The sequence below is a fragment of the Grus americana genome, chromosome 30 (assembly GCF_028858705.1).
Source record: "Grus americana isolate bGruAme1 chromosome 30, bGruAme1.mat, whole genome shotgun sequence".
In the NCBI taxonomy this organism is placed as follows: domain Eukaryota; kingdom Metazoa; phylum Chordata; class Aves; order Gruiformes; family Gruidae; genus Grus; species Grus americana.
This window is the reverse complement of record NC_072881.1, coordinates 529,413-546,210: the sequence shown is the minus strand read 5'-3', so window position 1 is coordinate 546,210 and position 16,798 is coordinate 529,413. Positions and strand designations below refer to the sequence as shown.

General features: G+C 64.7%; 1 protein-coding gene across 1 annotated transcript in view; it reads right to left on the bottom strand.

The window, feature by feature from the left end:
- Positions 1–458: 458 nt before the first annotated feature.
- The window catches only part of LOC129197906 (phosphoribosylformylglycinamidine synthase-like), a 30,816-nt gene continuing 14,476 nt past the window's right edge, over positions 459–16,798 (bottom strand). Inside the window, 11 exon segments of the mRNA XM_054806715.1 lie at positions 459–2,091; positions 3,806–3,958; positions 4,710–4,850; positions 7,679–7,793; positions 8,616–8,707; positions 9,682–9,892; positions 11,130–11,275; positions 12,360–12,485; positions 13,435–13,590; positions 14,797–14,880; positions 15,164–15,344. Coding sequence (XP_054662690.1) covers positions 1,760–2,091; positions 3,806–3,958; positions 4,710–4,850; positions 7,679–7,793; positions 8,616–8,707; positions 9,682–9,892; positions 11,130–11,275; positions 12,360–12,485; positions 13,435–13,590; positions 14,797–14,880; positions 15,164–15,344 — 1,737 coding nt within the window. The 3' untranslated portion in view covers positions 459–1,759.

Below are 16,798 nucleotides of genomic sequence, written 5' to 3'. Positions count from 1 at the left end.
CCCAAGGCGTCCAGCCCCCCATCCCCCCCCCATTCCCATCCCCCCCATCCCCCATTCCCCCCCATTCCCATTCCCATCCCCCCCCCCATCCCCCATCTCCCCCAAACCATCCGGACCCCCCATCCCCCCCCATTCCCATCCCCCCCCCATCCCCCCAAACCATCCGGACCCCCCATCCCCCCCCATTCCCATCCCGCCCATCCCCCCATCTCCCCCAAACCATCCGGACCCCCCATTCCCATCCCCCCCCATCCCCCCAAACCGTCCGGACCCCCCATCCCCCCATTCCCCCCCCATTCCCATCCCCCCCCCATCCCCCCAAACCGTCCGGACCCCCCATTCCCCCCATCCCCCCCCCATTCCCATCCCCCCCCCCCCCATCCCCCATCCCCCCCAAACCATCCGGACCCCCATCCCCCCCCATCCCCCATCCCCCCCAATGACTCCTCCCCCCCACGTGACCGTATCCAGAACATTTTATTCAAGCCCCGCCCCCTCTGTGGCCCGGGCTTCCTATTGGTGGATGAGGAGATGGGGTTCAGCTCCCATTGGTCACTGCTGAGGGGGGAGGGGGTGGGGTCAGGGCTCTCTGTGGGGCAGCCGTGGGGTGGCTGTGGGGCTGGCCATGGGGCAGGACTGGCTGTGGGTCCATGTGTGGGGCGGGTCTGTCCGTGGGTCCATCCGTTGGTCTGTCCGTGGGTCAGGGCTCACCATGGGGCAGCTGTGGGGCTGCCCGTTGGTCAGGTCCATCCGTGGGTCCATCCGTGGGTCCATCCATGGGTCTGTCCATGGGTCTGTCCATGGGTCCGTCCGTGGGTCGGGGCAGCCGTGGGGCTGCCCATGTTTCAGGTCCATCCATGGGTCCGTCCATGGGTCTGTCCATGCGTCCATCTGTGTGTCCGTCTGTGGGTCCGTCTGTGGGTCCATCTATGGGTCCATCCATGGGTCCTTTTGTGTGGGTCTATCCGTGTATCCGTGGGTCCGTCTGTGGGTCCATCCATGTGTCCATCCGTGTGTCCATCTATGGGTCCATCCATGGGTCCATCCATGGGTCCATCTATAGGTCCATCTATGGGTCCATCCATGTGTCCATCTGTGTGTCCATCTATGGGTCCATCCGTGGGTCTATCTATGGGTCCATCTATGGTTCCATCTATGGTTCCATCTATGGGTCCATCTATGGGTCCATCCATGGGTCTATCTATGGGTCTATCCATGGGTCCATCCATGTGTCCATCCATGTGTCCATCCATGGGTCCATCCATGAGTCTATCTATGGGTCTATCTATGGGTCCATCCATGTGTCCATCCATGTGTCCATCCATGGGTCCATCTATGGGTCTATCTATGGGTCTATCTATGGGTCCATCCATGTGTCCATCTGTGTGTCCATCCATGGGTCCATCTATGAGTCTATCTATGGGTCTATCTATGGGTCCATCCATGTGTCCATCCATGTGTCCATCCATGGGTCCATCTATGGGTCTATCTATGGGTCTATCTATGGGTCCATCCATGTGTCCATCTGTGTGTCCATCCATGGGTCCATCTATGAGTCTATCTATGGGTCTATCTATGGGTCCATCCATGTGTCCATCTGTGTGTCCATCCATGTGTCCATCTGTGTGTCCATCCATGGGTCCATCTATGGGTCTATCTATGGGTCTATCTATGGGTCCATCCATGTGTCCATCTATGGGTCTATCTATGGGTCCATCCATGGGTCCATCCATGCGTCAACCACCACGAATCCTCTACTTCAAACCCGACCGTGGGGCCAACTCGAACACCACACCCGAGCGTTCCGGAACATCCGAAGCCAAGGAGCTTCCGTGCCCCCCATCTCCCCACGGTCCCAAACCCGGGGTCGCCAAGGCCATTGCCAAGTTCGCACCCCCCGCTCGGGGTGGGGCATCACGGCCAAGTGACGGCCGCAGGGCGAGCAGAGCGCAGCCGCCGCCCCCCCGGACCCGTTGGGGTTCAGGGGGTACTCGCTCGTGGGGACCCCCGAATCGTCGACGTAACGAAGGGGGATCAGCCCCTCCCCCAACGCCCTCTGCAACCCCTCGGGAGTTCGGAATTGGAACCGGCCTGGGGGGGGGGGGGGAGGGGAGCACCCATGGGTGGCACCCGAAAGGGGCTCCGGGGATTTGCCCCGTGGCGCCCGGAAGGTGCCTCTTGGAGCCAAGGTGCTCCCAGTGCTCCCCAGTGCCTCCCAGTAACCCCTCCCCAGTGTTCCCAGTAACCTCCCAGTGCCTCCCAGTAACCCCCCAGTGCTCCCAGTAAACCCCCAAGTGCTCCCAGTGCTCCCAGTAACCCCCAGTGGCTCCCAGTGCCCCCCCAGTGCTCCCAGTAACCCCCCAGTGCTCCCAGTAACCTCCCAGTGCTCCCCACTGCTCCCAGTGCCTCCCAGTGCTCCCAGTAACCGCCCCCCCAGTGCTCCCAGTGATACCAGTGCTCCCAGTGCCCCCCCCGTGCCTCCCAGTGCCCCCAGTTCTCCCAGTATCCCCAGTATCCCCATGCCCCCCGTACTCCTCATGCCCCCAGTCCCTCCCAGTGCCTCCCAGTGCCTCCCAGTTCTCCCAGTGCCCCCCAGTATCCCCAGTATCCCTGTGCCCCCCGTACTCCTTATGCCCCCAGTTCCCCCCCAGTCCCTCCCAGTCCCTCCCAGTGCCCCCCAGTTCTCCCAGTATCCCCAGTATCCCCATGCCCCCCGTACTCCTCATGCCCCCAGTCCCTCCCAGTGCCTCCCAGTGCCTCCCAGTTCCCCCCAGTTCTCCCAGTGCCCCCCAGTATCCCCAGTATCCCTGTGCCCCCTGTACTCCTCATGCCCTCAGTTCCCCCCCAGTGCTCCCAGTACTCCCAGTTCTCCCAGTGTGCCCAGTGCTCCCAGTTCCACCAGTTCCCCCAGTGCTCCCAGTACCCCCCAGTGCCTCCCACTTCTCCCAGTTCTCCCAGTATCCCTGTGCCCCCCATACTCCTCATGCCCCCAGTTCCCCCCCGGTGCTCCCAGTTCTCCCAGTGCCCCCCAGTTCTCCCAGTATCCCCATGCCCCCCGTACTCCTCATGCCCCCAGTTCCCCCCCAGTCCCTCCCAGTCCCTCCCAGTGCCTCCCAGTTCTCCCAGTATCCCCAGTATCCCCATGCCCCCTGTACTCCTCATGCCCCCAGTGCCCCCCAGTGCCTCCCAGTCCCTCCCAGTTCTCCCAGTATCCCCATGCCCCCCATACTCCTCATGCCCCCAGTTCCCTCCCAGTTCCCCCCCAGTCCCTCCCAGTGCCTCCCAGTGCCCCCCAGTGCTCCCAGTTCTCCCAGTATCCCCATGCCCCCCGTACTCCTCATGCCCCCAGTTCCCCCCCAGTCCTCCCCAGTCCCTCCCAGTTCCCCCCCAGTCCCTCCCAGTGCTTCCCAGTCCCTCCCAGTTCTCCCAGTATCCCCATGCCCCCCATACTCCTCATGCCCCCAGTTCCCTCCCAGTTCCCCCCCAGTCCCCCCCCAGTCCCTCCCAGTCCCTCCCAGTGCCTCCCAGTGCTCCCAGTTCTCCCAGTATCCCCATGCCCCCCGTACTCATGCCCCCAGTTCCCTCCCAGTCCCTCCCAGTCCCCCCCCAGTCCCTCCCAGTGCCTCCCCGTGCCCCCCAGTGCTCCCAGTGCCCCCCAGTGCCTCCCAGTTCTCCCAGTGCCCCCCAGTTCTCCCAGTATCCCCATGCCCCCCGTACTCCTCATGCCCCCAGTTCCCTCCCAGTCCCTCCCAGTCCCCCCCAGTGCCTCCCAGTGCCTCCCAGTGCCCCCCCCCCCAGCACCCACCTTCTCCGTGGGCCACCCAGACGCCCAGGCAGGCGCCCTCCATCCCGCGCAGCATCAGGGAGGGCCCCGGCTCCACCCTCACGGCCACGAACCGCGACTCGAAACGCCCCGAGAGGTTGGGGCTCAGCGCCACCGCGGGGGGGGCCCCCTCCTCTGCACCCCACAACGTCACCGCCCGCCCAGGGACACCCACGGGGGGGAGGGGGGGGGACACCCCCAAAAGACACCCCCCCCCCCCAAAGACACGGACCCCCCCCAGGGACCACCCAGGGGACCCCCCCCCCCCCAGGGGACACCCCCAAAGACCCCCCCCAGGGACACCCCAGGGACCCCCCCAAAGACACCCCCAGGTACCCCCCAGGGACCCCCCCCCAAAAGACCCCCCCCAGGGGACACCACCCCCCCCCATGGGACCCCCCCCAAGACTCCCCAGGTACCCCCCAGGGACCCCCCCCCAAAAGACCCCCCCCCCCCGGGACCCCCCAGGGGACCCCCTCAAAGCCCCCCCCAGGGACCCCAGGGATCCCCCCCCCCAAATTGCCCAAGGACCCCCCCCACCCATAAGATCCACACCCCCCCCCCCCCCATGGGTGCACCCCCACGGGACACCCCCCCCCCCCAAGCCCCCACCCACCCAAGGGAGCCCCCAACCCCCATTGACCCCCCCCATGGGACCCCTCCCAACCACCCCCCCCCCACCATGGCTGCTCCCCCCCCCCCATAGGTGCCTCCCCCACCTATGGGTGCCCCCCACCCATAGGTGTCCCCCCATTGACCCCCCCCCCACCATTGGACCCCTCCCAACCACCACCCCCCCCCGCCCCATGGCTGCCTCCCCCCCGCCATAGGTGCCCCCCCACCCCACACACCCCCCACCCATGGGTGCCCCCCCCCCAGCACCCACCTTGGGGGGGCCCCACCCAGCCCAGCAGGGCCAGCAGCTGGCAGCCGTTGCAGACCCCCAGGCTGAAGGTGTCGGGGCGCTGGCGGAAGCGGGCGAGGGTGCCCCCCACCCGCGGGTGGAAGCGCACGGCGGCTGCCCAGCCTGGGGGGGGGGGGGGGGGGAAAGGGGGGGGGGTCAGGGCACCCCTAAAATGGGGGGACCCCCCCCCACATGCACAGAGAGAGAGGAGCCCCAAAGTAGCCCCAAAGCTGGCACCCAAACCCAGGGGCACCCCAAAACCTGGAGCACCCCAAATTCAGGGGCACCCGGAACCAGGGGCACCCCAAAACCTGGGGCACCCCAAATTCAGGGGCACCCTAAGTCCAGGGACACCCGAAAACCTGGAGCACCCCAAAACCTGGAGCACCCTAAATCCAGGGGAACCCTGAACCCAGGACACCCCAAAACCAGGGACACCCCAAAACCTGGAGGACCCCAAATTCAGGGGCACCCAGAACCAGGGGCTCCCCAAAACCTGGAGCACCCCAAATCCAGGGGCACCCAAAACCAGGGGGACCCAAAAACCTGGAGCACCCCAAACCCCCCCCCCCCCCCCATGCACAGAGAGGAGCCCCAAAGTAGCCCCAAAGCTGGCACCCCAGTACGGCAGCACCCCCAAATGGGGCACCCTGACACCCCCAAACCTGGCACCCCCAAACTGAGCACCCCAATACCGCAGCACCCCCAAACCGGGCACCCCCAAACCTGGCACCCCAATACCACAGCACCCCCAAACCTGGCACCCCCAAACTGGGCACCCTGATACCCCCAAACTGGGCACCCTGACACCCCCAAACCTGGCACCCCAATACTGCAGCACCCCCAAACTCGGTACCCCCCAAACTGGGCACCCCCAAACTGAGCACCCCAACACCCCCAAAGCTGGCACCCCCAAACTGGGCACCCCCAACACCCCCAAAGCTGGCACCCCAATACTGCAGCACCCCCAAACTCGGTACCCCCAAACCTGGCACCCCCAAACTGGGCACCCCAACACCCCCAAACCTGGCACCCCCAAACTGAGCACAGCACCCCCAAACTGGGCACCCCCAAACCTGGCACCCCCAAACTGGGCACCCTGACACCCCCAAACCTGGCACCCCCAAACCGGGCACCCCCAAACCGGGCACCCCAATACCGCAGCACCCCCAAACCCGGCACACCCAAACTCAGCACCCCAACACCCCCAAACCTGGCACCCCCAAACTGGGCACCCCCAAACTGGGCACCCCAATACCCCCAAACCTGGCACCCCCAAACCTGACACCCCCAAACCTGGCACCCCAATACTGCAGCACCCCCAAACTCGGCACCCCCAAACTCAGCACCCTGACACCCCCAAACTGGGCACCCCCTAACCAGGGCCACCCCCAAACCAGGGACCCCCACACCCAGCACCCCCAAATCAAGGGCACCCCTAAAATGGGGACACACCCCCCCCACCGGCATCCCCAACACCCAGGACCCCCAAACCAAGGACACCCCCAAACAGGGACACCCCAAAACCTAAGGTGCCCCAAAACCAGGGGCACCCCAAAACCAAGAACACCCAAACCAAAGGAGCCCTGAAACAGGGACACCCCAAAACCAGAGGCACCCAGAAACAGACACCCCAAAAGCAAGGGGCACCCCAAAACCAGCAGCACCCTAACCCAGGGCACCCTGAAACAGGGACACCCCAAACCCAGGGTCATTCAGAAACAAGGGCACCCCAAAACCAGCAGCACCCCAATTCGTGGACCCTGAACAGGGACACCCCAAAACCCAGGGCTGTTCAGAAACAAGGACACCCCAAAACCTGGAGCACCCCACATCCAGGGGCACCCAAAACCAGGGGCTCCCCAAAACCTGGGGCACCCCAAATTCAGGGGCACCTGGAACCAGGGGCTCCCCAAAACCAGGAACACCCCAAAACCTGGAGCACCCCAAAACCTTGGGCACCCCAAATCCAGGGGCTCCCCAAAACCAGGGGAACCCCAAAACCTGGGGCACCCCAAATCCAGGGGAACCCAAAACCAGGGGGACCCCAAAACCAGGAACACCCCAAAACCTGGAGCACCCCAAATCCAGGAGCACCCAAAACCAGGAACACCCCAAAACCTGGAACACCCCAAAACCTTGGGCACCCCACATCCAGGGGCTCCCCAAAACCAGGGGAACCCCAAACCCGGAGCACCCCAAAACCTGGAGCACCCCAAATTCAGGGCCACCCTGAACCAGGGGCACCCAAAACCAGGAGCACCCCAAAACCTTGGGCACCCCAAATCCAGGGGAAACCCAAAACCTGGAGCACCCCAAAACCTGGAGCACCCCAAATCCAGGGGAACCCTGAACCCAGGACACCCCAAAACCAGGGACACCCCAAATTCAGGGGCACCCTAAGTCCAGGGACACCCGAAAACCTGGAGCACCCCAAAACCTGGAGCACCCTAAATCCAGGGGAACCCTGAACCCAGGACACCCCAAAACCAGGGACACCCCAAAACCTGGAGGACCCCAAATTCAGGGGCACCTGGAACCAGGGGCTCCCCAAAACCTGGGGCACCCCAAAACCTTGGGCACCCAAAACCAGGGGGACCCCAAAACCTGGAGCACCCCAAAACCTGGGGCACCCCAAATCCAAGGGAAACCCAAAACCAGGGGAACCCAAAAACCTGGGGCACCCCAAATTCAGGGGCACCCAAAACCAGGAACACCCCAAAACCTGGAGCACCCCAAAACCTGGAGCACCCCAAATTCAGGGGCACCCTGAACTAGGGGCACCCCAAAACCTGGGGCACCCCAAACCCAACCTTACCCAGGATCCTCAAACCCCGCAGGGGTGTCCCCCCCCCCAAACCAGCCCATGTCGGGGTACGGAGCCCCCTGGGGACCCCCCCAAAACCGCCCCTGGTGTGAAATGGGGGGCAGGGGGTCCCCCAAATTCTCACCCTTGGCGGAGCCGAGGACGTCGGCGTAGCTGAACCCCCCCACAAAGACGAGCCCCCGAAAACCGTCGAGGGTGGCAGAGCCCGAGGACAGGTCCTGCGTGGTGACGTCCCACACCTGGGGACACCCCAACATCGGGAATGGGGGGGGCGTGGGGGGGGGACATGGGGGGGCACGGGGGGACATGGGGGGGGGACATGGGGGGGACAAGGGGGGACGTGGGGGGAAATGGGGGGATGTGGGGGGACATGGGGGGACATGGGGGGGACAAGGGGGGACATGGGGGGAAATGGGGGGGGCATGGGGGGAAGTGGGGGGGACACGGGGGGGACATGGGGGGACACAGGGGGGACTTGGGGGGGGACATGGGGGGGACATAGGGGGCACAGGAGGACATGGGCGAACATGGGGGGGGACAAGGGGGGGACATGGGGAGGGACATTGGGGGGGTGTGGGGAGGGACATGGGGGGGACATGGGGGGGACGTAGCAGGGGATGTGGGGGGACACAGGGGGACATTGGGGGAGGGACATGGGGGAAATGGGGGGGGACATGGGGGGGCACGAGGGGACATGGGGGGAGAAGGGGGGGACATGGGGGGGACATTGGGGGCGTGGGGAGGAACATGGGGGGGATGTGGGTGGACATGGGGGGAGATGGGAGGACATGGGGGGGACATCGGGGGGGACATAAGGGGGGGACATGGGGGGGACATGGGGGGGGGACACGGAGGGGGACATGGTGTGGGGGGACAAAAAACGGGGGGGACATGGGGGGGATACCAGGAGGGGACACGGGGGAGGGGACAATGCCCCCCCGGGGCGCCTGGGACCCCCAGACATGGGGGAGGGGGGGGGGTGGTGACACATGGGGGGGACACGGGGGGGGACACGGGGGGGGACACGGGGGGGGACACAGACCCGGAGCCCGGCCCCTCACCTGGAAGCCGGCCATGACGAAGGCGGCCGCCATCTCCCGGTCCCCGTTGCTGCCCTCCTCCCGCAGCACGGCCACCCGCGGCCCCGGCAGCTCTGGGGACACCAGGGTCACTCCCGCCCCATGGACACCCATGGACACCCCCGCCCCATGGACACCCCCACCCCATGGACACCCCCGCCCCATGACCCCCATGACCCCCTGTCCCCACATGATCTCCCAGCCCCCCGTGTCTTCCCAGACCTCCAAGACCTTGATGATCCCTCACACCCCCATGACCTCCATGATCCCCCAGACCCTCATCTCTTCCCAGACCTCCATGACCCCATGACCTCCAAGACCCCCACGGCCATCCAGACCTCCATGACCCCCAAGAACCCCACGTCTTCCCAGACCCCCATGACCCCCAAGACCCCTATGACCTCCCAGCCCCCCATGTCTTCCCAGACCTCCATGACCTCCAAGACCCTGATGATCCTTCAGACCTCCATGACCTCCATGATCCCCCAGACCCTCATCTCTTCCCAGACCCCCATGATGCCAAGACCTCCAAGACCCCCACGGCCATCCAGACCTCCATGACCCCCAAGACCCTGATGATCCCTCAGACCCCCATGACCTCCATGACCCCCATGATCCCCCAGACCCTCATCTCTTCCCAGACCTCCAAGACCCTGATGATCCCTCAGACCCCCATGACCTCCATGACCCCCATGATCCTCCAGACCCTCATCTCTTCCCAGACCTCCACGATTCCCAAGACCCCCGTGATCCCCCAGATCTCCATGTTTTCCCAGACCTCCATGACCCCATGACCTCCAAGACCCCCACGGCCACCCAGACCCCCATGACCCCCAAGAACCCCACATCTTCCCAGACCTCCATGACCCCCAAGACCCCTATGACCTCCCAGACCTCCCAGCCCCCCATGTCTTCCCAGACCTCCATGGCCCCATGGCCCCCCATGATCCCCCAGCCCCCCCCCCATGTCCTCCCAGCCCCCCATGGCCACCCAGACCTCCATGACCCCCATGTCCCACGTCCTCCCATGTCCCCCTCATTCCCTCACCCATGTGCTGGAGCAGGGGGAGCTCCTCGAGGGGGTCGAAGGTGAGGTTGAAGGTAGGTCCTTGGCGCCGGCGCAGCCCGGCCTCCTCCTGGGCCACACAGTCCACGGCCGCCTGCTCCCGCTCCAGCCGGAAGCTGGTCTCCTCCCAGACCGCCCGCAGGTCACCCACGGGCTCGGACAGCACGGACGTGCCGGCCACCACCACCTCAACCTGCCATGGGGACATGGGGATGGTGAGGGACATGGGGACGTGGCCACCACCACCTCAACCTGCCATGGGAACACGGGGATGGTGAGGGACATGGGGACGGGGCCACCACCACCTCAACCTGCCATGGGAACACGGGGATGGTGAGGGACATGGGGACGGGGCCACCACCAGCCACACCTGCCATGGGAACATGGGGATGGTGAGGGACATGGGGACGGGGCCACCACCACCTCAACCTGCCATGGGAACACGGGGATGGTGAGGGACATGGGGACGGGGCCACCACCACCTCAACCTGCCATGGGAACACGGGGATGGTGAGGGACATGGGGACGTGGCCACCACCACCTCAACCTGCCATGGGAACATGGGGATGGTGAGGGACATGGGGACGGGGCCACCACCACCTCAACCTGCCATGGGAACATGGGGATGGTGAGGGACATGGGGATGTGGCCACCACCACCTCAACCTGCCATGGGAACACGGGGATGGTGAGGGACATGGGGACGTGGCCGCCACCACCTCAACCTGCCATGGGAACACGGGGATGGTGAGGGACATGGGGACGTGGCCACCACCACCTCAACCTGCCATGGGAACACGGGGATGGTGAGGGACATGGGGACGGGGCCACCACCAGCCACACCTGCCATGGGAACATGGGGATGGTGAGGGACATGGGGACGTGGCCACCATGGCCATCACTATACCCACTGCCATCCACATTTGCAGTGGGACACAGGGACACAGCCATGGCCACCTCCTGTCCCACCATGATGGGGGGACAGCCATGGGGACACGGCCATGGGGACATGGCCATTGCCATCTCCTGTCCCACCATGACACCGCGGGAACACAGCCATGGCCACCTCCTGTCCCACCACAACATGATTGGGACACGGCCATGGGGACACAGCCATGGGGACACAGCCATGGCCACCTCCTGTCCCACCATAACATGATTGGGACACGGCCATGGGGACACAGCCATGGGGACACAGCCATGGCCACCTCCTGTCCCACCATAACATGATTGGGACACGGCCATGGGGACACAGCCATGGGGACACGGCCATGGCCACCTCCTGTCCCACCACACCACCATGGGGACACAGCCACGGGGCCACGGCCACCAGGACACCATGGGGACACATCTGCAGGTCCACATCCTCGGTCACCTCCCGTGCCCACAGGACCAGCCCCCTGCCACCCCTCGCGTCCCCATGTCCCTCACCGTGGCGTCGGGCCCGTAGGGGCCGCTGTGACCGATGGGGACGCAGCGCACGCCGGCCTCCTGGTAGCGGCGGCAGATGTCCACGCTGGTGCCCACCGGCACCTCCAGCACCAGCCCCGGCTCCTCGGCAAACAGCACGGCCAGCGCTGAGGGGACGAGGGACACGGGGGTGGAAGATGGTGATGTGGGACGTCAGATACGGGGCATGGGATGATGGGGACATGGGCACGTGGGGACGTTGGGGACAGGGGATGTGGGGACATGGGGATGTGAGGGACATGGGAACATGGGGACATGGGGGACATGGGGACATGGGGATGAGGGATGTGGGGACATGGGGACATGGGGGACATGGGGGACATGGGGGACATTGGACATGGGACATGAGGACATGAGAACATGAGGACATGGGGACATGGGAACATGGAGACATGGGGACGTGAGGGACATGGGAACATGGGGACATAAGAACATGAGGACATGGGGACGTGAGGGACATGGGAACATGGAGACATAGGGACATGAGGGACATGGGGACATGGGACACAGGGGACATGGGACATGGACACATGAGAACATGAGGACATGGGGACATGGGGACATGAGGACATAGGGACGTGAGGGACATGGGAACATGGGGACATAAGAACATGAGGACATGGGGACATGAGGGACATGGGGGACATGGGGGACATGGGACATGGGCACATGAGAACATGAGGACATGGGGACATGGGGATATGAGAACATGAGGACACGAGAACATGAGGGACATGGGAACATGGGGACATGAGAACATGAGAACATGAGGATGTGGGGACATGGGACATGGGGACATGGGGACATGAGAACATGAGGACACGAGGAGATGAGGAGATGGGGACATGAGGACATGAGGACATGAGGAGATGGGGACATGGGGACATGGGGACATGAGAACATGAGGACATGGGGACATGAGGACATGGGGGACATGGAGGACATGAGGACACGAGGAGATGGGGACATGAGGACATGGGCACAGGAGGACGTGGGACACCTGGACATGGGGGACAGGAGAACATAGGACACAGAAGTTTGACCACGGGAGGTGGGACACAGAGGTGATGGTTCCCCGGGGGTTCTCCGGTGGGGGGGTTCCCCAAGATATGAAGGTCCTGGAGGGGGTTCCCCGAGGTGGGGTGGGGTGTCGCAGGGGTGTCGCAGGGGTCGGGGGTGGCAGTGACTCACGGGTGGCATCGGGGGGGACGGTGGCCACGTCCGCCTGGAGACCGCAGTTGCCGGCCATGGCCATCTCCAGCAGGCAGCCCAGCAGCCCCCCGTCGCTCACGTCGTGGCCCGCGCTCAGCACCCGCTCTGCGGCGAGGTGGGTGGGTGGGGGGCACCCGCGTCAGGCCCCGCCCCCGGCACCCCGAATAACCCCCCCCCCCGGAACCCCGCACCCTGCACGCGCCCCCCAAATACTCGCCGAAACCCAAAACCCCCCGCCGCACCCCGAATCTCTCCATTGCACCCCAAAACCCTTCGCCCCGACCCCCCCCACCCCAAGTCTCCCTCCTGCACCCCAAATCCCCGCACTGCACCCCAAAACCCCCTTCATCCATACCCCCCACCCCAAATCTCCCCTCTGCACCCCAAATCTCCCCATTGCACCCCAAATCCCTGCACCCCAACCCCCTGCACCCCAATTCTCCCCCTGCACCCCAAAACCCTTCACCCCAACCCCCTGCACCCCAAATCCCCCCATTGCACCCCAAAACCCCCTTCATCCATACACCCCCAATTCTCCCTCCTGCACCCCAAATCTCCCCATTGCACCCCAAATCCCTTCACCCCAACCCCCTGCACCCCAAATCTCCCTCCTGCACCCCAAATCCCCGCATTGCACCCCAAAACCCTTCACCCCAACCCCCTGCACCCCAAATCTCCCTCTGCACCCCAAATCCATTCACCCCAACCCCCCCGCACCCCAATTCTCCCTCCTGCACCCCAAACCCCTCCATTGCACCCCAAAACCCTTCGCCCCGACCCCCCCGCACCCCAAATCTCCCCCCTGCACCCCAAATCCCCGCACTGCACCCCAAAACCCCCACTGCACCCCAAATCTCCCCATTGCACCCCAAATCCCTTCACCCCAACCCCCTGCACCCCAAATCTCCCCATTGCACCCCAATCCCCCCCCCAGCACCCTAAATCCCCCCCCCCAGACTCCCCTTTTCTCCCATCTCCACCCCCCCCACCCCCTCCATGGTCCGCCCCCAAATCTTGGGGGGTCCCCCCCCCCCCCCCCCCCCCCAGCACCCACCTTCGATGAGGCGCTGGGTGACGCGGAAGGCAGCGTCGAGCACCCCGGGGTCCTCCAGGTCGGGGCAGGCGTCCCCCAACTGCGAGAAGACCTGGGCCAGGGCGCTGCCCCCCAAACGGTGTCGCCCCGGGTTCAGCTGCACCCACAGTAGGGCTCCTGGGGGACCCCAAAATCCATGGGGGGGGGTCACAGCACCCCAAAATTGTCCCCAGCTTCACCCAAGGTGTCACCATCTCCTTGGTTGCACTAAAACCCTCCTGGACACCCCAAAATCCATGGAGGGTCCTGACCCCCCCACAAGCACCCCAAAACTCCACAGGGATCACAGTAGGGATCCTGGGGGACCCCAAAATCCATGGGGGGGGTACAGCACCCCAAAGGTACCCAAAGCACCCCAAAATGCACCCAGGGATCCCAACCCACGCCCAGGGTACCCCAAAACCTCCATGGGGTGGGCATGGCTCCATGGGGGCCCCCAAAAACCCTCCAGGGCACCCCAAAACCTCCATGGGGTGGGCATGGCTCCATGGTAGCCCCCCAAAACCCCCCCAGCGTACCCCAAAACCTCCATGGGGTGGGCATGGCTCCATGGGGGCCCCCAAAAACCTCCCAGGGCACCCCAAAACCTCCATGGGGTGGGCATGGCTCCATGAGGGCCCCCCAAAATCCTCCAGAGCACCCCAAAACCTCCACGGGCTGGGTCTGGCTCCATGGGGGCCCCCAAAACCCCCCCCAGGGTACCCCAAAACCTCCATGGGGTGGGTGTGGCTCCATGGTAGCCCCCCAAAACCCCCCCAGGGTACCCCAAAACCTCCATGGGGTGGGCATGGCTCGCTGGTAGCCCCCCAAAACCTCCATGGGGTACCCCAAAACCTCCATGGGGTGGGTCTGGCTCCATGGGGTCCCCCAAAACCCCCCCAGGCTACCCCAAAACCTCCATGGGGTGGGTCTGGCTCCCTGAAGACCCCCCAAAACCCCCCAGGGCACCCCAAAACCTCCATGGGGTGGGCATGGCTCCATGGTAGCCCCCCAAAATCCTCCAGGGCACCCCAAAACCTCCATGGGGTACCCCAAAACCTCCATGGGGTGGGCATGGCTCCATGAGGGCCCCCCAAAATCCTCCAGGGCACCCCAAAACCTCCACAGGCTGGGTCTGGCTCCATGGGGGCCCCCCAAAACCCTCCAGGGCACCCCAAAACCTCCATGGGGTGGGCATGGCTCCATGGTAGCCCCCCAAAACCTCCATGGGGTACCCCAAAACCTCCATGGGGTGGGCATGGCTCCCTGAGGACCCCCCAAACCCCCCCCAGGGCCCCCCAAAACCTCCATGGGGGCCCCCCAAAACCCCGCGGGGTCACCGACCTTTGCCATCAGGACACTTGAGGTCAGGGGTGACGGTGGCCGTGATGTCAGGGCAGACGGCGTAGGCTGAGACCACCAGGGTGCCTGGGCAGGGGTCAAGAGGTCACAGGGGGTCACCAGGGGGCCGGGGGTCACCGCAGGGGGTGACAGTGGGGCACCCACGGCCGGGGGGGTTGGGTGTTGATGGCACCCATGGGTCACAACACTGCGGTGGTGGCACCCATCACCCACAAGTCCTGGTGCCGTTGCAACCCCATGACCCACCATGACGGTGGTAGCACCCATGGGTTCCTCCATCACGACGGTGGCCCGTAGCACCCGTGACCCCAGCAGCACCCACCACCCACACCCCGGTAGCGGGACTCACCGGGCGCCAGGACGGTCTCGGTGCCGACGCGGGCGGCCATGCTGAGCGAGTCCTTGCCCCCATCGATGGCCACGCCCAAGCGGTGCAGGAGACCCACCAGCCCCTCGCATGCCGTCACCAGCGCCCCACCTTCCGCCCCTGTCTTTGCCCCCCACATCCAGTTCCCCGAGCACTTCACGTCCTGGGGACAACGGAGACATGGGGGACACAAAAGGACATGGGACGGGGGAGGAGGTCAGAGCCTCTGCGTGTCCCAGCCTCCTCCTACCACCCTCAACCTCTCCAGTTGCCCCCTGGTAGCCCCCGACCTCCCCCAAGACCTCCCACCCCATGGCCGTGGTGGTCTCAACGACCACGGCGTGGACATGACAAGGTGCCCGTGGTTGCGTCACGGCCCCTGTGACCATGACGTGGCCCTGGTGACAATAGCTTGGCTCCCGTGGCAATGACGTGGTCTTGGTGGCTCCCATGCCCGGGATGTGACCCTACCGTGGCCCCTGTAGCCATGGCATGGCCCTGGTGTGACAATGACATGGCCCTGCGGCTGTGGTGAGCACCCTGTGCCATGGTCCCCCTTGGCCATGCTGTGGCCACACCATGGTGGTCCCCTATGGCCATACCACGGCCATGCCATGGTCCTCCATGGCCATCCCTTGGTCCCACCATGGTGCCCCTTGGCCGTGCTGTGGCCACACCATGGTGGTCCTCTATGGCCATGCCATGGCCATGCCATGGACCCCTTTGGTCGTGCTGTGGCCACACTGTGGTGGTCCTCCATGGCCATCCCTTGGTCCCGCCATGGACTCCTTTGGTCATGCTGTGGCCACACCATGGTGGTCCTCTATGGCCATGCCATGGACCCCTTTGGTCGTGCTGTGGCCACACCATGGTGGTCCCCTATGGACATGCCACAGCCATGCCGTGGTCCTCCATGGCCATCCCTTGGTCCCACCATGGTCCCCCTTGGCCATGTCATGGCCATGTCATGGTCCCCCTTGACCGTGCTGTGGCTGCACCATGGTGGTCCTCTATGACCACAGCATGGACATGGCCACGCCATGATCTGCTTGGCTGTGACACAGCAACTAGACTATGGTGTGGCCATCCCGTAGCTGTGCCGTGACCGTGTCATTGCTCCCATAGCCATGGCGTGGCTGTGCTGTGGTGGTGGCATGTCCCCCATGCCACGGCCATCCCATAACCATGCCACGACCACGTCATTGCTCCTGTAGCCATGCCATGACCTTGTCCTGGTGGTGGCATGTCCCCCATGCCACGGCCATCCCATAACCATGCCACGACCATGTCATTGCTCCTGTAGCCATGCCATGACCTTGTCCTGGTGGTGGCATGTCCCCCATGCCACGGCCATCCCGTAACCATGCCGTGACCATGTCATCACTCCTGTAGCCACATCATGGCCTTGTCGTGGTGGTGGCATGTTCCTCATGGCACGGTCATCCCATAACCATGCCACAGCCATCCCATAACCATGCCACGACCACGTCATTGCTCCTGTAGCCATGCCATGACCTTGTCCTGGTGGTGGAATGTCCCCCATGCCACGGCCATCCCATAACCATGCCACGACCACGCCATCGCTCCTGTAGCCACATCATGGCCTTGTTGTGGTGG